The sequence below is a fragment of the Haliotis rufescens genome, unplaced genomic scaffold (assembly GCF_023055435.1).
Source record: "Haliotis rufescens isolate VD_foot unplaced genomic scaffold, xgHalRufe1.0.p SCAF_1, whole genome shotgun sequence".
In the NCBI taxonomy this organism is placed as follows: Eukaryota; Metazoa; Mollusca; class Gastropoda; order Lepetellida; family Haliotidae; genus Haliotis; species Haliotis rufescens.
The window spans coordinates 41,770,230-41,796,707 of NW_025963779.1; the positions used below are offsets into that span (position 1 = coordinate 41,770,230).

The 26,478-nt window shown below is 41.4% G+C and overlaps 1 protein-coding gene across 1 annotated transcript in view; it reads left to right on the top strand.

Moving 5' to 3' along the window:
• The window catches only part of LOC124118012 (structural maintenance of chromosomes protein 5-like), a 232,526-nt gene that overhangs the window by 196,585 nt on the left and 9,463 nt on the right, over positions 1-26,478 (top strand). The window contains exons 18-22 of the mRNA XM_046480045.2: positions 2,617-2,740; positions 4,356-4,478; positions 5,283-5,408; positions 16,036-16,131; positions 25,091-25,318. Of these exons, the coding sequence (XP_046336001.1) occupies positions 2,617-2,740; positions 4,356-4,478; positions 5,283-5,408; positions 16,036-16,131; positions 25,091-25,318 (697 nt within the window). The remainder of the gene's footprint in view (positions 1-2,616; positions 2,741-4,355; positions 4,479-5,282; positions 5,409-16,035; positions 16,132-25,090; positions 25,319-26,478) is intronic.

Genomic DNA, 26,478 nt, shown 5'->3' on the forward strand with positions numbered 1-26,478 from the left:
TTTCTTTTGAAGCTGGACACAACTATCTGAGACAGCAGAAACATCATCAGCAAAAAGAAGAGCACATAAATTATCTATATCAGGAGAAATATGAATACCTTTACCACCTAATTCCTCAAATACTGTGGACATATTATTAATAAAAATTAAGAACATTTGTGGGCTTAAGACTCAACCTTGGCGAGTACCTACATTACATGGAAACACTTGAGATAAACCTTTGGCTGATCTTACACAGGCTGATAAACCACTGTACATGGAAACTAGGACATTATAAATGGGACCCGATATACCTACTTTCTTTATTGAATCTAATAGAACATCATGTTTTACAGTGTCGAAAGCTTTCGAAAAATCAATAAAGAGGCAGTAAAATCTTCCCTTCTTTTTGCCAGAATATTTTGTTGTAATAGCTTGTAATGTAAACATATGGTCAATAGTAGAATAGTCAGTTCTAAAACCAGCCTGAGCTTCACTGAGGATGTTATTGGTGTCACACCATAGCTGTAATCTGCTGTTTAGGATAGATGTAAAAACCTTGCATAAAGTATCTATAACAGATATTCCTCTGTAGTTGTCTGTATTTGATTTATCACCAGATTTATGTAATGGACAGATTATACTCTTACCCCATGAAGATGGGAAGGAACCAGTAGAGAATATTTGATTAAAAATCTTGGTGAGAATAGGTGCAAGAAGGTTACTGTAGGATTTAATAAATTCATTTGGTATGCCATCTGGACCTGGGGATTTGTTGTTAGGTAGATTTTTTATGTGGGATAATACTTCTTGTTCAGAGATGGGATGGTTTAAACTATCGGAGGCAGAGGGGGCAGAATCATCATGGAGTGGATACTGGGTGCTATTGTCAGTGGATAAAAGTGATCTAAAATGGTCAAACCATTGCTGGCATGAAATATTTTCAGAAATTGTGTTACCAAATTTGTTTTCTTTAATGATTTTCCAGAAAAGACTTGGGTCAGATCTAGCTGCGACTAATTTGTCCCTCTGAGTTTGTAGATACTGCTGTGTTTTGGAGTTGAAAATTTGCTTAAACAATCGTCTAAAATATCTAAAGCGGTCTAGATCAGCATTGTGGTCTCTATAGGCTCTGAGAGCAGCATACTTATCATGTTTCAAGTTTTCAAGATCTTGGTCCCACCATGGTGGCTGACATAATTTTAATGGTTTGCGGAATTGTGTATAAAGCTTTTTGGTATGGTCAGCAGCACATTGAATAATATTAACTATATGAACTAGGGCACTCTCTACATTTGTATCAAGCATATCACATAGTGCAGATTTAATATCATAAAAGCCAGCTTTAAAATTATCAAAGAAAGTGTTACCAGAGTCTCTACTCCAGACATACTTATACCATTTACATGGCTCAGTACTGACATCTTGCGGAAGATCATTTTGTGGCAATTTACAATCAGGTTCATATGAACAGTTAAAATCGGTCTTTCACCATCCCACTATTATCATCCATCATGGGAGTGGAAGACTAGGATGAATTATTATTGTGCCCGGTGCGTGCTCTACAAGCTTTCATCTGCTGCTCCAAGACTAGGCCTGGTACGAAGATACGATTGCTTATCCCGGTTTCTGAGACGTCCACGACCGAACTCAGCCACAATACAATTTCCTTATAGTTGCGAGCTATCAACCTTCAGGCTTACAAGATTGCTAAGCTTGTGCCACAGAGAGGTAATAACCCCCATGAGATTTGGGCGGTTGCCTCAACGATGGCTCTACACAGTATTTGTTCTACTGGAGCCATCATGGAAGGATGTTTTTTGGACTCGAACTCGGTTGTCGTGAGCCACTACCTGAGGGATGTGGCTTTAAAAGGCATCGAGGGTATTCACAGTTTTGGACAGCTGGTTGTAGCACAGCAGGTAACCAACCCGCAATGCCATAAAACTTTTGAATCATGTCCAGAGCCAGCCTTACCCTACTCGCATAGTTTCATTACTCGCTTGTTTGGGGTTTGTATTTTACTGTGTGCTCGCTATCTTGGCTTGGTACTGTGCATGCTATTATCTCTTACTGTTTGTTTACCATACTCTTGTAACCTTTCCATGGACAGGACTGGCTGATCAGTTTCCAATCTGAGCAAAAGAATAGCACTGTACAGCTGACACGACCTTCAGTCGTGAGAGTTTATATCAAGTACACATCTGAAGGTATTCCCGCCACCTTACCGTCGGATACAGATGCATTAAAGAGTAATGCAGGATAAGTTAAAAAAATCTAGTAATATAGAGATATTTTTTATATTTGTATACTTATCCTGCATTACTACGTCTAGGGGCCCACCCGTCACAGACCTGCCTTCCCACTATATCTTCAGACATTTTCTAGTGACCAACAGTAACATAGAGACATCTTTCATCTACCACTTCCGGTATGACATGGCAGCTAGTGAATGTGGGGGGTCCTGCTTCTGAACTGAACAGCACTTTTTCTTTCTTCAGCTGGATCAATCACTTCATTACTGTCAAAAGGAAAGCAGTGAGTGCATTAAGGAGTAATGCAGGACAAGTACCGGTATACAAATAGAAAAGATATCTAGATTTTACTGGTATTAAACATGAACTCTTTTTTTTACAGCATTCAACGGATTGAAGCTGAGACAATTGACATGGATGATGAAGCAGAGAAAGCCAGGAAAATGATTCAAGAAATAGCTTTCCAGAAGTGTGGTCTCCTCAGACAATTATGCATCAATACCAGGGTACGGAGAACAGTCATTCTAAGCTTGTGCCGTGGAAGTAGTCTCAAAGCTTTCATCTATTAACTTTTCCTATGTTCATTTTCTGTTCATAGACCTCCTGATAGATTGAGCCAAGTTTGCAGGTTTGCCAGACCAAAAGAATATTAATATACTGTGCGAGAAAAAGTTCATCAGAAGTCTATTTTTTTAACATACAGACAATGTATATTGGTTATGATTCTTGGATGATGATGTTTATTCATGTGTAGCTGATGATGGGAGGGAAGCAGGAAAGAAGAGTCCTCCCTTCATAAAGAGTTCATGAGAATAATTAATTTAATTTAAGCCAAAAGGAAAAAGGCTATAATTTACATGGTAGCACATGGTTGTGCTCAATAAATGTAACACAAATGTGTAAACTGGCAAATATTTAGATATAACAAATTAAATAACCCAGGTAGTAAATTTGGACTCATCTCGATACGCAACCATAAAAAAAACCAGACAACAGTACTCCAGTACTCAAGCATTTATTAAGTTTCAAGCCTCCAAGCGTGTCATGGCCTTTCATGATTTTGGAACAGTCAAAATTATTTTATAATAGCAAGACTACTGAAGTTGTTAAGTATGGATTCAGTCATTATCCAACGTAACTATTGTTCGGAATACCCTGTGTTAAAGTTTTCAAGGTTACATGATTAGAAATCACATTCCGACTGTCACTTTCATGATCTGGTAAGCGGCGCTCTGATTGGTCGGATGAAAGGTCGTTCTGACGTGACCCCTAATTGGATGTCCTTGACCCCATTTTTAAGGTCACAGCAGGCAAATCTGCTTTTGGAGTTGGAACACGGTGTTGCCGCAATATCTCAAGAACTAATCGCTGGATTGTCTTCATATTTGGTACTATGGTGTATATACAGGCGGGGGACATTTCGTCACTTTGTGACAAATACTTGTTTTCTATTTATTTTCATTAATAAGTAGAGATTGTCTTCTTTATTGTCAAATTATTGGCATATCACTTTTAATGATGTCTTTGTCATGAAATGTTATCCCTTTGAAAAATCGATCCCGTAAGCTTGGCATCACAATTCAGTGCAGATTCATGCAGTCACCTAGCAGCAACTACATTTGTTTGATGACACCTTGCTCGGTGAACTAAGCCTGAAACTTTGGAAGATTGTCTTGGATCAAAATTTCTTTGAAAAATGGAAAAAGAATCTTGAAAGCTTTAAAATTTTGTTATTTGGCATCAAGGGCATAACAGAATCGACAAGTCCAGACTAATACAAGCAGTCATACACATACATGCATCAGTGATAGAAACTAACATATTTAGTACACTAAACCTTAAAATGATAACATAAAGCAATACCCTTAAAATGGCACATTTCTACTTGATCATATTTTAATTATCAGACAGTTTGGCAAGGACTATAGGACAAGTGCCAATTTCTATTGCTGGTACATGCATGTTGCTTTACAATAGCCATAATCTAGAATGATACTGTTGACCGAACTTTATGGTGTCTGTATGTGTCTGTCTATCTGTCTGTCTGTCTGTCACCACTTGTCTGAGGTTTCTTGATTGCCAGTCATCGATGTCACATTGATTGATGAAACTTTTTGACAGAAATGCTTTGAACTGAGTCAAGAAAAGGTACGACTGAGTCTGCAGCATTCTGGGGCAATTTACGAGTATACAAGTTTTGAAGCAGAGCTGAGAGACCAGAGCCAGTCATTACAGGGAATTGAGGTCAGTTTAACTTTAACAGAAGTACCAAGCTTTGCAGTGCTTCAATATTAGTGGTTTCAGTCATGAAATAAAGTAGCACCATTGAAATGACTGCTTTATTTTTGAAGCCACATAGATCTTTGACATCTCAAGGTCAAGGCCACTGGACCAGTCTTCTTAGTCTACTGAAACAACTCTATGTGTTTGTGTCACATGTTAATCTAAACATGTGGCTCACATTTTTCAAACATAATATGGATTATGTAGTCCTGCTCAGAAGCCAATATCTGGGCCCAAACTTCCCATTTCATGTTAAAAATGTAAAATAGTTAAAACCAAAGACAAATATGCATGTATGTCTTTGTTATAGTGATGTGATAGCTAGGTCAAGGTGACTTATAGTTAACTGATAACAAGACTAATATAGAGGAAGAATCTTTCTGATTTACATTATTGCATTGAATGAACAATTAAAAATACCTCTGAAGTTTTTCTTAGTTATCGTGCCAATTAAGGGCACTTAGTTTGGAATCCTAGATAAATCTTTATAATGATGGATTTAACCCAATTTATTTAGACAAATGGTAATTTTGTCTTGAAGAAGGTCAAAGGTCAAATGACCTAATTCAGGCTGCCCCAGAGTCTGTGGACATAAAACGTTGAGACATGATTTGATTCACCAACATTAAGCTCACTTTGATTCATGTGATTTGGATTCACCCAATTACATATATCTCACTTTCTTACATAATGTTTGATTTAACCTCATGATTGTATCTGTATACATTTTATTTCCATATTGAATGTTTTCTTTACATGGATTAGAGACATCTGCAGGAGCTGAAGGAAGGATTGAAGCGAACACGAGCAATAGCGAAGACATTGTTAGACAGAGCCAAAGTTGCAACAGGCACAGGTCCAAATGAAGAGTTGTCTCCTGATTTAAAGAAGGTAGAGATCAATATATAGTTCCTAAGGACAATACTACTTGCCACTGATTTGTTAATCCAGATATTTTTCCATTACCATTGTATTCATCTATACACATGTGTACACACATTTCACATCCTTTGTCAGTGACAATAAAATAATCCTTACAAGGCTGACATTAAAACATATGCACACAAATCAAATCAAATTTTAGATATTACCAACAGGACAACAGTATATCTAAGTGTATGTTATGGATGGCACCTTATGTATGTATGTATATATGGATGGATGGATTGATGCATGCATGATTTTATTAGGTCTAGAGTTAACTGTATAACATACTTTGTTTTTGAACCATGCAGTGCTTGGTCATCTTTCGATATCATATCAGGTATAGTCTGGAAGTTAATTTAAGGTACCGACGTTTACGACAATATCTGAAAAACTATTGGACCTACTCCAGTCAAAGTTGGTATGAGATTATTAAACAGTCATTCATAACTGGATATTACATTTAAAGACAATCGGTGCATGAATAAAAAATCTGTCTATTTAGCTATCACTATATTTCATCAACAGCCAGACCTGTTCGTTCCCGGGTGGACCGAGCATTCATTGTAACAGCCATCTGCATAATGCTACCCCTGCGTCACAGGGCCATATGACAAAGTTGAACCGATCAACTCAACTCGAAAGGTTGCCAGGAATACGGTGTTAGCATTACATTTCATGATGTCTCAGCGCAAGCATATCTTTCCGCTGATGCGAAAGGTTTTGTTGTTAAAGTATTTGAAGTATCATGAAAAGAACAATTCATGCGTTACAGCTTCCCAAACAAACGGTAGTTAAGATTTTGAACTCTCATAAGAACACATGCTCCCCTGCACATCCCTTAGGGGGCATCTCAAAACAAGATAGGAAATTAAAGTTGGATTCCTTTGATAAGAAAGTTGTCAGGGACGTGATTCGGCCGTTAACACGAGAAAATGAATTTATTTCAACACGAAAACTAAAACAAATTCTCCTTACAGAGCATGACTTAGATATTTCCAAATGGACCATTTGTAAACTCCTTTCCAAATTTGGATATCAGTACAAAAAGACGAAAGGGTCGAAACTAGCAATGTGTGAACGACCAGATATCATTCGTTTGCGTATCAATTATTTGCGCACTATTAAAAAGAAATGAGAAGAAGGCTATGAGCCTGTCTATTTGGATGAAACCTGGGTTAACACAGGCCACACAGCGGCTTACCAATGGTCTCACCCAGATACCATAGAGCCACAGCGCAAGATCCCCCCTGGTCTGATTGTCCTCCATGCAGGCTCCCACAGAGGTTTCCTCCCTGGATGTGATCTAGTGTTCAGATCCAGATCTACAGATGGCAGAGACTACCATACCGAGATGAATAGTCAGGTTTTCACTGCGTATGTTGAGGAGCAGCTCCTCTTAGCACTGCCTGATAAATCCTTGGTGGTTATGGACAGTGCTCCCTATCACAGTTGTCGAGATCCTATTAACCGTTGTCCAACCTCAAATTCCACCAAAGGTGAGATATGTCAGTGGTTCGACAACAACCGCATTGCTCAGCCCACGAAAGCCAAAAAAAACTGACTACTACTAACTGGGGAGCACCTTTAGAATACAGTACCACAACTTCTCGTGAGGACGATCTCTGCCGTAGGTCACATGTCACAAGACAAGCAGGGGCGGTCGGGTAGCCTAGTGGTTAAAGCGTTCGCTCGTCACGCCGAAGACCCGGGTTCGATTCCCGACATGGGTACAATGTGTGAAGCCCATTTCTGGTGACCCCCGCCGTGATATTGCTGGAATACTGCTAAAAGCGGCGTAAAACCATACTCACTCACTCACAAGACAAGCAACCAGTTTTAGTGAGAATCCGTCGGACGCGAACCCGCGACCTTCGGATTGTTAGCCTGACAGCTAACCGACTGAGCTACGTCCACACTGTTAAACTTAGTGCAAATTTACCTAGTCATGCCTATGACGTTACGGAACTGAACGAAAAGGGTCCAATAGGTGACGGACACTTACGAAGGTTATGGGTAGGCATGGTGTCTCGTGTCTTTAGCCTACTGACACTTACGAATGATCCCGATGGCATTTGACACACTCGTCCCATTCCGTAATCTACAAGATACCGGGTGGTGAGGAATGAGCCGATATGCCGCGAACTGAAAACGGCTCCAGGCGTCAGACGTTGACCTTGCGAGTGCGCATGAATGATATGGTATTTAATAATTCGTCGGGTGATTTTTGTGACAGAAAAGTGTGGTAGTGAACACTGTAAGGATGATGTGGATAATAGTAAGGAACGATGGAGGAATAAGCATGACTAATGACGACACAACGGTGAGTTCGCTTTTGAATCAGTAATGAAAAATGTAGCCGGTGAAAGTGGCTTGTGTGAATGTTCCAGGACAGTTTCCAGTAGCCAAAATATTTGACACAAAACCATTTCATCCTTTTTACTCAACGTTTTTGTGGGAAGAATATAAGGAGCCGCTATATAATCTACAATAGCCACTAAACGAGTACCTAGCCCCTAACCCTAATGATTGTAAAGGGGTGATTGAACGTAAAGGGGATCCAAGGGTTAAGGATAGACTTAGGGTAATCTAATAGCCACTAAACGGGTTCCTAACCCTAATGATCGTAAAGGGGTGATTTATCGTAAAGGGGATCCAAGGGTTAAGGATAGAGTTCGGGGTAACCTACCCTAACACTGGCGACATTTGGATGTGTTCAGCACCACTAAATATCCCTAACAAACTACATTCTTGTGCATAATAATGAAAATTAATGCACCGAAAAAATAATATATGTATATTAGTTCCCATTTATAATCCTTTTAGCCACTTGAATTACGAGAAAAACGAAATAAAAAATATATAAAAAATAAAAGTGATTTCGTAAACTAGCGCTTGCTATAAAATGCGCGCCGCAGGCTATTTTCAGTAAACAAATATTCAAAACTCTCCACAGCGCTTGGCGTATTCAATGACATTTCGTGTAGAGATAATAGATCACTGAGAGGAGCTTATGCACACTCGATGACCCCTGACGTCACAGGGCATTGTTTCGCCGGTGTGACTGGCAACAAAATACTACAAATTACTTCATAGGGTATGATCACGTGTTTGAAATGTTTGTGGTACTGTATTCTAAAGGTAGGCCCTAACTGGTTCCTTAGAACAAACCCCCACCCTCTTATTTGATTGACAACCTGTTGAGAGAACACGGTCACGAAGTGCTTAGACTTCCTCCTTACCATTGTGACTTGAATCCCATCGAACTAATCTGGGGTGATTTGAAAAATACGGTCGAATGGCAAAATAAGACCTTCAAGCTTGCCGATGTCAAGCAGATTGTCTTGAAAGGGAGGGAGAAATTACAGATGTACTTTGGGCAAACTGTGTCCAACAATTAATCAAAGTTGAGGAAGAGTATTGGAAACAAGACTGTATCCGACCAGATACTGTCCAGCCTGTTGTTGTTCATTTAGGTGACAGCACAGACTCTGAATCTGACGACGAGGGCATTTCGTGGGACCAAGAATATTGCAATACTTATACCCCTGTTTCACTATGACATGTAATAGCCCGAATTACCACGGATATGAATTCTTACCTATTCGTACATATTCTTAATCATTTCTTAAGAATCTTAAATATATCTTATTTGATTCCCAAACATTCTTGTAGTTAGTGGTATTCCTGAGAAAAAATTTGTTTATCAAAGAATTTCTAGGAATCCTCTACGAATTTCAGGTTTGCGCTTTGTAGTACATGTCGTAATCGGATCTTGTCCACTTTGTGCAAGTCTTGGCTCAGAATTTGATTCTCTTTCAGCCGAAACAGCCCCGAAAGTCTCGAATCATCTACTAAAATATTAAAATATTTTCTTCGAAATCATTAAGCAATGATTTGTCCAAATGAATAATTACGTATGATATATAACACCTAATAACATGATGCATGAAATATAATAATGTGGCAAGGAATGATACATTCAAGTCAATAACACTGACCTGAAAAAGAATGCAAAAATAATTGGATAAATATTATTAAATAACTGCTTGAGACGCCAAACGCTAACACCGTATTCGTGCGTGCGTGATTCCCGTGCACCTTTCAAGTTGAGTTGATTGGTTCAACTGTGTCATATGGCCCTGTGACGCAGGGGTAGCATTATGCAGATGGCTGTTACAATGAATGCTCGGTCTGTGCGATGGCTCTAGGTCGAAGAAGAAAAGTTGTTCTTAACAAGTCTACTGTCTGAAGACCAACCTTGCACAGCTGCCACATGATCAACGGTAGTGACGTCACATATCTCCGCATTCCTGCTTCACCAGAGAGACATGTTGTGTTTTCCTTTGGTCTTCAAATTTTGGCTCTTCATTCAGTGTTGGCCATTCCGGAGGATCGTAAGATGACCAAGGTTCCAGAACTACAGGGCCTCTTACGCTCATTCAGTCTGAGGATCAGAAGTCCAAATTTCGTGACCCAGCTTGGGATTTGAATGTGCTTAGGGTTTGCGCAGGCCTCTGATTGAGCATCACTACGCACAATCCTTTTTCAATCTCACCAAGAATTTTTTTCTCTTGGCTCTAGCCGAAGCGGCAAGGGTAAGTGAGTCACATGCGCTGGATATTACCTGTGTCTGCTTTAATTGTGGTACGCAGGGAGCGGTTCGGGCTGTGTTGGGATTTTACAGGTGAGAATTAGCTACCAGGAGAATCCGACCAGTCCTTCAACATTCAACAATCTCTATGATTGTGAGGATTGAAGATGAGGAAGAACTCTTATTGTGCCCTGTGTGTTCACTACAAGTTTTTATCTGCCGCTCCAAGACTAAGTGTGGTATGCAGAAACTGTTGTCTTTCCTGTATCCCCAATGTCCATGATCGAAGTCAATGGCAACGCCATATGGCTATGTGCAGTCATCCTTCAGGCATACCAGATCGCTAACCTTGATCCTTCGAGAGAGAACAATCCTCACGAGATCAGGCAATTGACTCAACCATAGCTTGATGTAGCAACTGTTCTATTAGTGCAATCATGGAAGGATGTTTTTGGAGGTCCGACACTGTCTTCTCTAGAAATTATCTAAGAGATGTGGCACTTGAAGATGTCGAATGCCTTCGTAGTTTTGGCCCTCTGGTTATAACCCAGCAGGTAAGCAACCCCACACGCAAAAAATGAACTCCTCCTGTCCAGCGCCAGTCTTACCCGACTCGCGCAGTGTTTTCACACGCCCGTTCGTAATTCAGTTTTAAGACTTAAGCGCACGTTTATTTCGTAATGTTTTTTACCTGGACTTCTCAACTTTCATTTTCGTTCCATTAACAGGATTGAGCGATGGCACTGTTGATATGCCATGCGGTTCCCTTGACACGTGTGTCTTATGAAGGGTTTATCCATATTGAGGATTACACCTAAAGGTATGCCCACCGCCATACTATCTGATACAGATGCATTAAGAAGTAAATGCAGGATAAGTAAAAAAAAAGATTAAAATCTATTTATTTTTTACATTTGTATACTTATACTGCATTACTATGGTTAAGTGCCCTCCGTCGCAGACCTGCCTCCCCAGTATAGCTTCAGAAAATATTTGGTGACGGGTGACAAGCAGGAATACGTGGACATACGTGACGTCACTTCTGTTGATCAAGTACGTGGCAGCTCTGCAATGTTGGTCTTCAGACTGTAGACTTATTGACAAAAACTTTCCTTCTTCAGCCTTCTTTACAGTTTGCGTGTGCATGTTAATGCATGTAGCATAATTTGGATTTTTGAGTTTTGATTGGGAGCATGCTACTCACACATGGTTTTTTAATGTGAACAGCCCACAATGATAATTTATCTGTCAGGTGCTCATAAATGCACTTTCGTTTAAATGTTAATATATTTTTTGGTTTGTGCAGCAGCTAAATTCTTGTCTGCACTCCTATTCGAGTCAGTATCAATTTATCTGAGATCTGAATTACATTGGCAATTTAGCTATTTTATTCACTGTCAATGCTTACTAACATTTATTCAATTCCGCAGGTTCCCGATGTTTTTGTGCTATTTATAACTGTATTCATCTCTGGAGAATGTGATTGGTTTGCCAATGCTATTTTTAATCTGTCAGTATTTACACATGCGCGGTCTATGTTTTCCAAATATGTTAAAGTCCGGTCACATGACCACTTCCTTCCTCTGTTTATTTTTGACAGGATTTTAACTCTATTGATTTTATTTACAAACTCGCACAATCATCCTTACCATCCTTGCTGGGTTCCACAAGTTGACTGCAGACGCAATATGCACCCAAAACGAGTTCCTATGTCTTCTTGCCATAATACCCGCACCAGTCGTATGAGATTGACAGTTTCCATTGATGACTCTGACAGTGAAAGTGTCCATTGTTAAGAGCTTCCGCAAACAAGGTACATGACTGCCTCTCCTTATGTCATGGCCAGGAGTAAATTGCAGGCCTTAGGCACGAATGTTCCGAATTCCTAGAACAGAAGGGCGCTGAATGCAGAAAATACGCTTTTGTTGCATAGACAACGAAATGCTAGATCCTGTCCCACGTCTACTGTGACATCATTAGAAGCTTATCAGATAGACTCCACTGCTGGGATGCCCTGACCTCAAGAAAGACTTCCTGTATCGAATCTGGCACTGGTGACCAAAATCCAACAAGGTAAATATGTCTATTTGGCCCATCTTCTCAGGAGAACTAAGAACACTGATTTCAATGGGTAATCTCTCCAATTGAAGGAAGATCACCATCTGAACAAAACACTTACTCTGCCAGAGTTTCTGGAGGCCTTCGGTATATGGAAAAAGGATTGTTTGTGCTTCTAACCCTGACAGCTGACATTGAGAGAAAGAGATGAAATAGGCAAAGCATTTTCGCAAGTCCTCATTTTATGACTATAACAAGATGCTATTATCACTAATTGCAGCCAATACTGAATTAGGCATATCAGTGAAAAGGGTGATAGAGATCTAGATATCTGGGGCGTGGTGACGTCAGGTTTAAAAGTTAGACCTTGTGCAATTCGCCATCGTGTGACCCACTCAACTGACATGTGTCCTCACTTAGCCAGCAGCCCCCCACAGTCTACTCACAAAGTATCCGGAGATTCTATGGAGCAAGTGAGAAACAATTTCAAGCAACCGGGTTGTGTTCGTTTCTATTCTCTTTCCATTTCAAAGATAACGTCATGGTCGACAAGATGCCCTAAGCTACACCGAAATGAGAAAAAACTATTACAACACTCAGAAGTTTCAGGGAATTCACCTTTGAATATGACAGAAATGAGCGCAGAACTTATTACCCATCCTGTTGACACTTTTGCAGACTACCTTCTCAATGGACTCGATATGGGTTTTGACCCCTTAGTGACTCCCATCTTAGTGACTCCTGTCCCAGTGACTTCTGTGGAATGTTCTCATAATTTAAGTGCCAGGAAAGATCCCGAGTCTGTCACAAGTTTGATTCAAACAGAACTTGACTGGGGCTATATTATAGGACCTTACAAGCACCCGCCCACTAGTCCCTATAGAGTTAGCCCCCTTGTGCAGGCCGTCGGTAAATAGGGCCAAAAGAAAAGACTAATACTTGACTTATCAGCCACAAATTGTGAAGACGACATCTGAGTACATGTATCAGTGAACTTATTGACGAGGAGACTTGTTCTCTGACTTACATGACTATTGATCAGACCATCACAAGGATAAAGGTAGTGGGCCAAGGGGCATGGGTGTGTAAGGTTGACATCACTGATGTATTTAAACAAGTTCCACTCCACCCTTTGGAATTTTTCGGTTTTTGATGGCAGAGAAAATACTACTTCTGTGAAAGGTTGGCTTTCAGATGTTGTTCAGCCATGTTTGACAATCTTTCCCATGCCATCTGCTGGATATTGACACCCAATTATGGTGTGTCTTTTATTGCGCATCTACTGGACGACTTTCTGACAATTGATGCCCCTACGTATACTTATCCTGCTCAACACACTATGGACACTCTGATTCAGTTGTTTAAGAAGCGGAACATTCCCTTGGCAGCACATAAAACAGTAGGCCCAGTAAAGCAGCACCGCCGTCATATAGCTAGAATATTGCTGAGTGTGGCGTTAAACAAGAAACAAACAAGCAAACAAAAGTAACGCAGCAAGAGTACCTCGGCATTGTTTTGAACTATGACGGCCCATCTCCCAGGAGATAAACTGTCCAGAATCGGTGCTACTTTCTCTGAACAGAAGAAGTGTTCTCAAAGAGAGCTGCTGTCACTCTTGGGACACCTGAAGTAGGTTTCCCGATCTTTTGTGTCTTACCTGATCACTTTGTCTAAGTCCGTGGAGAAACTATCCTATCGAGTTACCCTGTCCAAATCTGGTCGAACTGTGTGAATTGTTCATCAGACAGTGGAATGGAGTGTCATTCTTCCATGAGGAGCATGTCACAGCAGTCCCAGATATTCAGTTGTACACAGACGCAGCGGCTTCTTCTGGGTTTGTCGCTTTTTACCATGGGGCTTGGTTCACCGAACAGTGGACTGTAGACATTCTGGGACCAGCTCAACGTCGCTCAATAGCTTTCCTTTTATCCCATAACACTCAAGGTAGAACTGTGGGGCAGTAGTTGGTCAACAAAGCATATCCTGTTTCTATGCGATAATCAAGCTACAGTGCATGTGATCAACAAAGGTCGCTCCAAATGTCCACAACTCATGTCGCTCATGTGTACTATTACCTGGTATTTATTCATCTGTAATTTTATAGTTAGAGCTAAGCATGTGCCAGGAACAGTTAATGATATTGCTGATGCCAATGCCGATGCCAATGCCGATGCTTCGTTTACAGATGCAGAGTTTCCACTCGCTTGCACCAGGAGCAGAGTGCCCTCCCAAATAATGTGGGCCTGAGCAACAGTCCTTATGACTTTGGACAGCAGCTACACGTACATGCAGTTCTTACGCCACAGGCTTCCACTGTTACGTACATTTTCTCCCTACATTTGGACTGTTTCTTGGACAAGTTACTATGCTGAATTTTTTTCCCCATCACTGAAGGACAGTTGCAGTATATCCTGGCATATTGTTTTGGTTCTATGAAATTCACTGTGACGAGTTATATGGACGGGATCAGATTTACATTCTTAGAGATAGGAATGCACACATTATTCGACTCTCAGAGCCCTCAAAAGACTACAGACTGTGTTGAAAAGATTTAAACACCTATAAGCGCCAGATAAAGCCAACCGATTTCCTATCACATACCCGATCCTGTGCAAAATCATCAACGACTGTAGATCTGGAGTTCTAGGTCCCTACAATGACCAGGTTATGGAAACGATGTAGGTCATAGCATTTTGGGGGTTAATGAGGTATGGCAAGTTTACTTGTGACCACACCTTCAATCCTACAGTGTGCAAGATCTTATCATAGACAATGTACGACAGTGTCGTTGTTTGAACTTGACTGTTTCTAAAGCTGATCCCTTCAAACAGGGAGTGAACATTTCTCTATATGCTACTTCTAACGAGGTTTGCCCCTTCCGAGCTCTCAAGTGGCGGCTAACTATCAGAGTTTTTATGTGGAGCCTCTAGTTACGACCTGCGTTTCGTAGACGTCAGCTACCATCCTATCACAAGAGCAACTTTCTTAACCTGGCTAAACACAATACTACGTCGAGCCGGACTACGTCCAGACAAATTTTCAGGTCACTCCCATAGAATTGGCGCAGCCCAAGACCGCATGAAGATCACCTTATCAGGACCTTAGGTTGCTGGAAGTCCGACTGTTTCACGAGATACATTGAACCCCTGAGGTTACCATTCGACAGGCTCAACAGTCAGTGTGCACTTCAGTGTAGTTACAGATAGTACCATGTTACCACGTGTTAATCGCAACTTGATATACCTACGTATCAACCCGTGTCCATGCTACCAATCATCTTTATCCTAGTGTGTGAATTCAACCACGCAGTAGTTCTGTATTGAATGGTTTCAGTGACAGTGTGGTACCAATACTTGAGTGTTCCCTGGAGGACCCATGCTCTTCCGTCCTCAGGACTTTAGGCGATCTCATGCTAACCTTCCATTGTTTTTCACGAGAGGACCTTGACTTGTGGCCACGGCTGGGATGGTCCAGATCCACGACCCCATGACTTACACATCCCAGGGACAATCTCGGGTTCATGAACCAGTACAAATAACATATCCAACGAGACCATCCGGGTTCACATGTCTCGATGCTTTGGGTCCTACTACTGCTTCATGGTTTATGACCTCTGCACGGTTCATGACCGCTGCATTACTTAGCAACAGAGTCTGAAACAGTAAATAACGCTTACACAATGCACGGCTTGCTGAAAATTAATGTCTAAGTGCCGTAGGTATGCTGCATACAGGAATGGCACATAACGAAGTTGCCAATCACCTTAATATTAATTGAAACACAATATCATCTCTTTGTAGAGGACAACATTCATGACTTGCCATGGACCAGTTGTCCTCGTGTGACGTCAACAAGACAACCATAATCCCAGTAAGTGGTCCTCATTCTCTGAAGGCACAAAACATAATCGGTTAATTCTCAAGTTCATTTCTTTTGTTTCAGGCATTTGAACAGTGTCCTTCTCATCTGGAGGAAATAGATGCGCAGATACATGAGCAACAGGCACGGGCAGATTGCACATTCCAGGTTGATGAGAGGGTAAGGCTTCTACTAGGAGTGTACTCTCACTGTCACTACTGGTAGTCCAGTACCATTATTACTAACAGTCTTATTTTGTTCAAAAGAAAGCATTTTTTAATAATAATAAAAACATGACTGTTGCTCTGCTATTGTTCCTTTAGTATGTAGCATGATGTATATGAGAATTGGTTGCTGATACTGTGACAGGTAGGTGTGGTAGGCAGGGTTCGACAAATGTCACACTCCAGGGATTTCTCTTGGCATTCTCAGAGGTCGGTTTAGTCAGCCCCAAAGTTGTATATTCTCAATTTAAATATCCTTATCAAATGTTGACAAATTCAGAGTCATGTCTTCCAGCAAAATCACTGCCAAGTTTCTTTTTCACAATTTGCCTGCTATGGGCAATTTATTATCCAGTACAATCCCTGTTCTTTCAGGTAGCCAACCAAACCAGTGCCACAGAAAAATCACTCCAACAGAATTTTGGCTAAAAAACTGGAACATGTTATTCTAGACAATTTCACTTATTTACATACGTATGTCACCAATATTTTTCCATTGTCAGTTCTTCATTCTCTTAGGCTTAAAAAAATGAAAGAATTGGGTCTCAGGTAATGGCTTTTGAAAATATGGGGAAGGTGGGCGGTGTCTTTTTATGTTTTTGTTGTTGTTGTTGATGTTAATTTTATATTTTTGTTTGTGTAGTGATCAACATAGCCTTTCACCTATTTTTATCATTGATGTCGACACAACAGATGTATATATTTGTCACCTATGTAAGGTTTTTTCCCTATAATTCCAGTTCCGTGAACGATCACATTTCTTCTCTGTCACCTATGTAAGGTTTTTTCCCTATAATTCCAGTTCCGTGAACGATCACATTTCTTCTCTGTATCAAGTACTATTTTCTATCCCTGAATGTTTTTACAGAGTATGCTGAGTACTAAGGATGTGACGTCATTCTGTTTAACTATATTAACAACAAGAGTCTCAATGTCGTTCAGCTTGTTTCCATTGTTCTCTCAGCTGTCATTACGAATCACGGTCATCCAAGGAAAATCTACAACAATCCTTTGCCATCCTGTCGTGTGATGCGGTACAACTGTTTGTTTTTATCGTAACAATGGCTGACAGACGACGATCTAAAGCCAGATCATAATCAACTCGAAGAGTTAACCAGGATATGACCTCTGACCTGCATGAAAACAACAATGGCGACGATCGTGGCGAAGCATCTAGCCCAGTTTCCTCTTACAGGAAGCTCTCCATATTTGACAGCAGCTGATATTCGACAACGTCTGACAGACATGGGTGTCAATGCAGATCTACAATGCAAATCTGAGGGTGATGACAGGCACCAACAGCACGGTCACCACCGCTACGATCTCTCAACCAGCTCCAGTCAGTCAAGATCAAGGCAGTGATGATGTGCTGCTACAGAGAGACAATTCACAGAATTTTGCTCTGATAAATTCTGCTAGTGCCACAGAAAATACAGTGAGTGTTTTCATTCAAAGGGACATTGCCGAATTGAAGTCTATTGTCATGAACTTGGGACAGCAATTACAACCTCCTACATGTATATTTACCACCACCAGTGACAACGACAACCCCAGAGAGGAGTCAAGACAAGCCACAGGAGCAAGTAGTGATGTTCTCAGACAGCTACACAAAGATGTACCCTCGGATTCACTGCCACACATACACACATTTCATCCACTCTAAAAAGGAGAATACAACGAGGTAAATATGTCAGTTTAGCCTTGCTTCTTCTGCCAAATCAAGTGTCAGATTTTGATGGACAGACTTTCAGCTTATGTGATGAACCAAGGATTAATTGCTCATTAACACTTGGAGAATTCATCAAGGCATTTGGAATATACAAGGACATATACTGTGCTGGCAATGCAGAGAAGCGACGTCAACTGGACGGCCATGAACAGACAGTGATTGATTTGGCCACTCAGGATAGTGGGACAGCCCACTATGATTACCACAGGTTGTTCGCGGCAAGAGTGGCAGCCTTTTCTGAGGAAGGCACCAGCATTAGGTGGGACATACCGGATCAGAGACTATGGACAAGAGTTTCATTTGGCCTCCGATCTCGTGCTTGTAATGTTTGCCATAGCTTTACCCACAACACAGAACAGTGTCCCAATGTGGCAGACCCCAACAGACGACCACCTATAAGACCTGGGACTCATAACAACAACAGATCAATCAACAATCATTAGACCCACTCAAGGGGCTGTCCACGTGTTTTGAATCAGGGACGAGAAGTATGTAACAATTTTTAATGACTTTGGATGTACTCGACACAACTGCCCATTCCTACATGTTTGTATGAAGTGTCAAGGCACTTCACATGGACAATCCAAATGCCACGGCCACGGCAGTAGCAAAACAAGAACTGACTCCCAGCCCCAGCGACGTCCCAATACCCATTACCACCAATCAATGTTACAAACTTGCATCTGGAACTTTCTTCTCATCCAGACAGGAACTTTGTTAATTTTCTAATTCACGGTTTGGAGGATGGTTTTTCCCCCATCCTAAATTCTTTTCCCCCAAGACACTGTTGAATGTAGGAACAATCTGTTGGCACGCAAAGCCCCAGATGTTGTCACTAAAGCAGTGGAAACAGACGTCACAAGGGGTTATGTGATTGGACCCTTCGGGACACCACCATACAGCATGTATAGAGTCCGTCCTCTAGGTGTCGCTGAAGGGAAATATTAAAAAAGAAGAGAATTATTCTGGACCGATCAGCAACTCATGACAGCGAGTCAGTCTCTTCCTAAATTACCTGATACGGTGCAGCCACCAGTTTCTATTTCCATACCCGCAGGGTACACCTATCCTTCAATTTCATATAATCTGCTTCCTCTACACCTCTACCCGCATGGTATCCCTATTCTCGCAGGCCGGCACGGCCCTAGAACTATTTCCTGTCCGCAGGACTTTCTGTGTGCGACCGAACAGCCCCCTTGTATATACCATATATATATCCCAATGTGTATTAAACTATATTGTTTCTACCCTTTGTCGTGTTTTCATTGGACAAAACGTGAATTTTATATATTTTTGTTTGTGCAATGATAATACCATCTACGTCATTATATGCAGTTCATCCAGTAGTATCTCAACCCTAACACTTCAACTTTTCCACTCACCACTAGTATCTTTTAATTGTATCCATTGCCCATGTGTTCGTATGGCAGATTGTTTACACTACCACTTCCAGTTGTCTCGCTCTCAGTTTGTTTCTTAAATTGTTTACAATGGGTTTTTTATCACTCGTGTCAGGCTGATTGCCCTTGTTTTAGTATTATTCTCCCATAGCCCTGTGATCTTTAACCAACATCCATGTAGATAAATTCCCTATATACTCCCATAATGTCATTCACTACTGGGCACCTGCAGTGCTAAGGTACACTATTTCGGTAAGGGCATCTCAAACCTTTGCACATCTCAAGCCATTGCATGCCTCAGGCAGCAGTATTACATGGCTTGAGGCCCCCCCCAAATTCCTTACTTACCAGGGCGCAACCACCAGTTACCAATTCCATACCGGCAGGGTACACCTATCCTTCAATTCCATAATAATCTGCCCCCTCTACACCTCTCTACCCGCAGGGTATCCCTATTCTCACAGGCCGGCACGGCCCTGGCCCAGCAGAGCCACCAGTTTCCAATTCCATACCCGCAGGGTACACCTATCCTTAAATTTTGCTTGTCGTGTGATCCCCCCCCCACCCCGGAAGATCTTTTGTGTCCTACCTTTTAGACTTATCAACCAGTGTAGCCAAACTGCATCATCATATTAAGCTGTCTCAAGACTGTCAAATCGACTTGCGCATGTGGAACCTTTTCCTGTCACAGTGGAATGGCATATCAGTAATTCATGACGTAGAAGTGACATCCGCCTCATACTTGAACCTATATACTGATGCAGCTGCAACGGTTGGCCATGGTGGATACTTCAATGGGGCCTGGTTTGCAGAGAAATGGCCATCAGACGTTACAAATTCCTGGAGCACGAATCTTCTATGGCATTCATGGAGCTGTATCCTATCGTGGTTGCTGCTAAACTTGTGGAGACGAGACGAGTGCTATTTCTTTGCGACAACCAGGCCACTGTGTTTATTATTAAGAAAGGTCGATCAAAATGCAGGAAGATAATGGCTTTGATGAGAACACTGACTTGGACGGCAGCTAGAAATAATTTTGTTCTGTTAGCTCAACATGTGCCCGGAATACACAACAAACTTGCTGATTCTCTTTCACGGTTCCACATGGAGAAATTCCGCAGACTGGTGCTGCAGGCAGATGTACTTCCGTGCAACACTGCCCACCCAGCTCAGACATCATGTGGACCTGAACAGTTACCTCAGTACCCTGTGGCAGCAGCTATCAGTCAGGGCACTAAATCTGCATACTCTACAGGCTTCCAGTGCTATGTAAATTTTCTGTTGAAATTCAGCCTAGTCAGCAACCTGTTACTCCAGTCCACTCTCTCACTGATAAGTGAGACTTACCGTATTCAACGTAAAAAGCGCCCTGCTCTAATAAGCGCCCATGGCGGTGTCTGCTAATATATTGGCAAGTGAACATCCCAATAAGCGCCTCCTTCCGATTGACCAATGTACAAAAAAACTTACTTATTCTGACTGTAGAACTTGTTTCAGTCGGGCAACTAATCTTGGTGAACCTAAGCAGCGTAGCTGACACAGTATCTCGAGGCCTTCTGCGATTTCTGAATGTTGATATTCTGGATCGGTGATGACACAAGTGATCACACCGCCATGCTTTATGAAACACGAAAGTGTCTTGCTCAGTTCCCGGGGCAAATGTCCCACCACACACGCACCATTAACAACACACACCGCAAATTTATCGGATGGGTTATCAGGTTCTCTTTTGGTTGATAATACTTCACCTTCATTGGGCTGCCACATATCACGATAAACATGAAATCCTCTAACCGAGCTGTCAAACTTGTACATATCGGCCATGCTTGTTTTATTGATAGTAACGACTGCCCAGGACAGGTAATAAATATTAGTCACATGATTACTATATTGACCAATCATGCTTCATTACACATTTACTACGGGGTCACTAGGTGCAAAATCGTGGTAAGTGTAACGGTCACTTTGCAAGCATGAATGACGATTTGTCATCACACAAAGGGAAGAGACTTTGCTCTTATGACATTTCATTCAAATTAAAAGTGATACAGTTTGCTGAAAAGTCTAACATTACATTGACAGCAAAACATTTTGGGGTTGATAGAAAATGTGTGCAAGAATGGCTAAAACAGAAGCAAGAATTGCAAACTGTGGCTGGGCGAAAAATAGATTTCCCTGACATTGAAAATAAGGTACTAACATGGATGAGAGATCGTCGCAGTAAAGGCACACGTGTTACAGGGAAAGCATTAAAGCAAGAGGCATTACGTTTGCACAGGGATGGTGGAAACCTATCGTTTAAAGCAAGTTGCTGATGGTTGAGATCTTTCATGAAGAGAAATAAAATCAGTTTCCGTAGAGCGACACATGTTGGTAAAAAAAGTGAAGCTATACTGAGTGACAAGATGATGTCATTTCTTCGCTACATCATATACATGAGGAGGCGTCAGTCTTACCCGCTCTCTGCAATCGCAAACATGGATGAAACCCCGGTGTGGGTCGATATGCCTGGCAGTTCAACTTTGGACGAAATAGACTCTAAAACCATTACCATGACAAGCACAGGACATGAAAAAACTAGACTAACTGTTTGTTTGGCTGCATATGCGGATGGTACTAAAATGCCCCCACTTGTCCTGTTGAAAGGTGTTTGTCCCATCAAAGACGTCCCTGTTGGCATAGTCGTCATGATGACACCCAAAGCTTGGGCTAACGAGGCTGTAATGCAATTTTGGTTGCACCGTATTTGGCGACAAAATGCTCAAACTCGTAGGCTTCTTGTCTGGGATTCTTTCTCAGCACATCGTACCCCCGCCATAAAGAAATCCTTGTCACGTGATTACAACAGCGATTTTGCTATAATCCCCGGTGGGTGCACAAGCCGCATCCCACCGTGCGATGTGTCGTGGAACAAGCCATTCAAAGATGCCTACAGAGACCAGTACGACGACTGGCTCTTCAATGCCAAGCCTGTTTTGACGAAGGGAAACAACAGGAAGCCCCCAGAAAAAACCTTGGTCCTTAAATGGATCAAGCAGGCGTGGAGTTCTGTGTCTCCAGACACAGTCCGGAAATCATTTCTTAAATGTGGAATCAGCAACTCCTTGGATGGGGCCGAGGATGCAATTCTCTTCGCAGATGACTCAGACTCCGATGACCCATTTGATGGATTTGATGAGCCGACACCTGGGGAGCTTGAAGCCAATCAACAAAAGCAGGATAATCTACGCATGGAGTTGGACGCCATAAATGAATGGAGTGACCCTGAGGATGCGTACGAAGATGTCTAAAGCGGAGACGAGTACGAGTCTCCAGATTCCCCATGTCACTGAAACCTCTATCCTTGAGCAGTTAAAAAAAGAATTCAAGTGACAGATTGATGGGACATTAATTCATAATCCCAGAATGACTGTGTTCGTTATTTCCAGTTTCAGAAGTTTTCTCGTTTATCATGTTTAATGCTTGTCGTAAAAGCCAAATATATATGCCAAAGCCAAATATACATCTGTTTTTGAAAATCACAAACACAAAGCGCATGTTTATATTATATTTTTCAAATTTACCTGCTGATTACAGGTACTTCCGAGCAATGGCGCCGATGATCTATTTTAAGCATCGTAAAATTTGGCGCTGCGTTATCACAAATATGCTCATTTTTAAGTTAATACGTACAAGAATGCACATGGTATTATTTGTACGAGACATTTATTTATAAAATACGGACACAGGTCGTTTTCTGCGTTCGCCAAACCATGAATTTTGCGATCTTTCAATTCTTTTTTTTAACCAAAATTTCATTCTAATAAGCGCCCCCCTTTTCTAATTTTGAGAGCGCCCTGGGCGCTTATTTCGTCGAATGCGGTATCTACAATATTTCGTTGCTCATTGTTTTGGAGTGCAAAACTGAAACATGACACTGGGAAAACTTGCCTGGCCGGCATCAAGTTCATGTACCTCCAAGCTGGTATCATGACCCTTTTTGACGATGTATCTTCAGGAGCTGTACACAGACTACAGACTTTATTAAGAGGTTACAAGAAAATGCAATCAACATCTACAAAGAAGCGCTTGCCTATTACTTACAGTGTTTTATGTAAACTAGTGGCTCAGTTACGAGCAGGCGTGTTTGGATATTTCAACGATCTGGCTATGCAATGTATGTGCATAACTGCCTATTTTGGATTTCTCTGTTGTGGAGAATTTACTTGTGTTTCGTAGTTTGATCCAGATGTACATCTAGCAGTGAACGATGTGCAATTTGAACAGACACAACATAAGTGCATCCTAACCTTAAAAGCTTCCAAACAGATCCCTTCAAAAGGGTGTGCAACTAGTGTTGTTCGCTACATCTAAAACTTTGTGTCCTTACATGACCCTTATGACATGGCTTCAAGTTAGGAAGTTGAACGGAGCAAGACCCAGTGATCCTCTCTTTGTGGAATTGAACTCTAGAGCTATTACTAGAACTGTCTTCTTGTCCTGGCTGAACATTGCTCTCACCAGGGCAGGCTAGAATCCAGTGCTTATTCTGGACATTCATTCCCCATTGGTGCAGCAACTACAGCTGCTAGTGCAAGTGTGGGAGATCATTCAGACTGTTTCACCAGATACATCAGAACACCAGAAGAGACATTAAGGAAAGCACAACTAGCATTATGCTATGAGTGACTCTTTCTTTCACTAGAGGCTTGACCAACGTGTGTGTTGTGACTTACATTATTCTGCTTCCAATCAAATGCCTCAACCCACATGACTGAACTGTTATTCCTGTCGGTGCAACTTACGCTCATCAGTGCTTCCTGACACTGTTCAATCTTGTTCTGTGACATTACCTGGATAATATAACTCATTGGATTCAGTTTTTAATTCTCATATGTACATATTTAACATTATCATCTTATATCACTCATTTTATACTTTTCTTATCACTTTGGGGGTTCTCGGTTTTTACCTCGCTTTGGGATTTGCAAGTCAATCATTCTGTAAACTATCATTATATGGCTTGCCTCCCATAAAGTATTTTCATTTCACTCACACCCGCAGGGTCTCTAAATTACATTGCCCGCAGGGCAACTTTTCTTATCTGGTATAACCTTTTTTAGATCTACCCGCAGGGTTCTAAATCATTTTCATATATATTTCAAATTTACTAATGCAACCTTACTTACTTACTTACATTAGGAGATTTTACGTGCGCTTTCCGACTGAAGCGTATTTCACACACGGCTTATGCAACCCGCAGGGCTGCCTTTTTATACTTCTTACCAGCAGGGTAAGTTACCTTTCCAACACCGAGTCAGCCCCCGAATCTTATGCCATGTCTTGTATATAATAAACATTTGATCGTACTCAATTGTTTTTTGTTGTCACTGCATAAATTTTGGTTGTTCAAACAAGTATGTAACTAAAAAAAGAGTTGTGCAACCAAATAAAGAGTTGTGTACAATCAACCTGGGAATGGCCTAAAAAAAGTAATCCTTGATGAGTAAAATACTGGAATACAGTATTTGACTACCCTTGGACTTGGAATATTTAAGGATTTTAAAAAAAAAAAAATATGGAAATAAAACAAAACATTCGGCACAGCTTAGGATGATGTGGATGGTGCCTGAGAACGAAGAATATAAATGTTTTAGCCTTAAAGGAAAAGAAAATAAGGACATTTCTTATTTTCGCTAGCCAGTAGGATTGCCACAGTTATAGTTTTACTGATCCTGTTTAAAGTTTGCCAACTTTTGGTAGGTGGCCCAGCATCAAGACCTAATATGGAGAGTTTTATGTTTAAGGTTGTGAGGGAGTTCCAGCAGCGCAAGAAAGAGATACATCGCCTACAAAGTGATCTTGAGAAACGGACAAGAGAACGAGATAACCACCACCAAGAAATCGAGGAGGCTAAGCGAAACTGGCTGGAGCCTCTCAAACAACTAATTTACCGCATAAATGACAACTTTGGTTATTTCTTCACATGTATGAAGTGTACTGGTGAAGTTGATATCAATGTTCCAGAAAATCCAGTTAGTATTCTTTTTGTGTGTTTTTCTAAGCACCTTAGACTGAACACATGGTACATGCAAGTGACATGGGTGCTTCCACGGGTTGAACAATAGGTCAAATGAATAGTGACATAAAACAAAACAGTAGGGTCAATGGGTGGCCATGGGTCTGCATTAGTGTTCAGTATCACCCTTGATACATATTAACACAATGATTTGGTATTGACCTTATGCCGAGAAGTACTTCACCCAGATCACCACGAAATATCTCCGTTGGGTCACATTGGTAACACAATGACCTGGTGTTATCTGTCTCGCCAAGAAGTACTTCACCCAGATCACCACGAAGTATCTCCGTTGGGTCACATTGGTAACACAATGACCTGGTGTTATCTGTCTCGCCAAGAAGTACTTCACCCAGATCACCACGAAGTATCTCCGTTGGGTCACATTGGTAACACAATGACCTGGTGTTGTCTGTCTCGCCAAGAAGTACTTCACCCAGATCACCACGAAGTATCTCCGTTGGGTCACATTGGTAACACAATGACCTGGTGTTATCTGTCTCGCCAAGAAGTACTTCACCCAGATCACCACGAAGTATCTCCGTTGGGTCACATTGGTAACACAATGACCTGGTGTTGTCTGTCTCGCCAAGAAGTACTTCACCCAGATCACCACGAAGTATCTCCGTTGGGTCACATTGGTAACACAATGACCTGGTGTTGTCTGTCTCGCCAAGAAGTACTTCACCTGGATCACCACGAAGTATCTCCGTTGGGTCACATTGGTAACACAATGACCTGGTGTTGTCTGTCTCGCCAAGAAGTACTTCACCCATATCACCACGGAGTATCTCCGTTGGGTCACATTGGTAACACAATGACCTGGTGTTGTCTGTCTCGCCAAGAAGTACTTCACCTGGATCACCACGAAGTATCTCCGTTGGGTCACATTGGTAACACAATGACCTGGTGTTGTCTGTCTCGCCAAGAAGTACTTCACCCATATCACCACGGAGTATCTCCGTTGGGTCACATTGGTAACACAATGACTTGGCGTTTACTGTCTCGCCGAGAAGTACTGCACCCATATCACCACGGAGTATCTCCGTTGGGTCACATTGCTAACAATATGGAACTAAGGTAAATAGAAAGTCAGATATCCACTGTTTTCTAGCA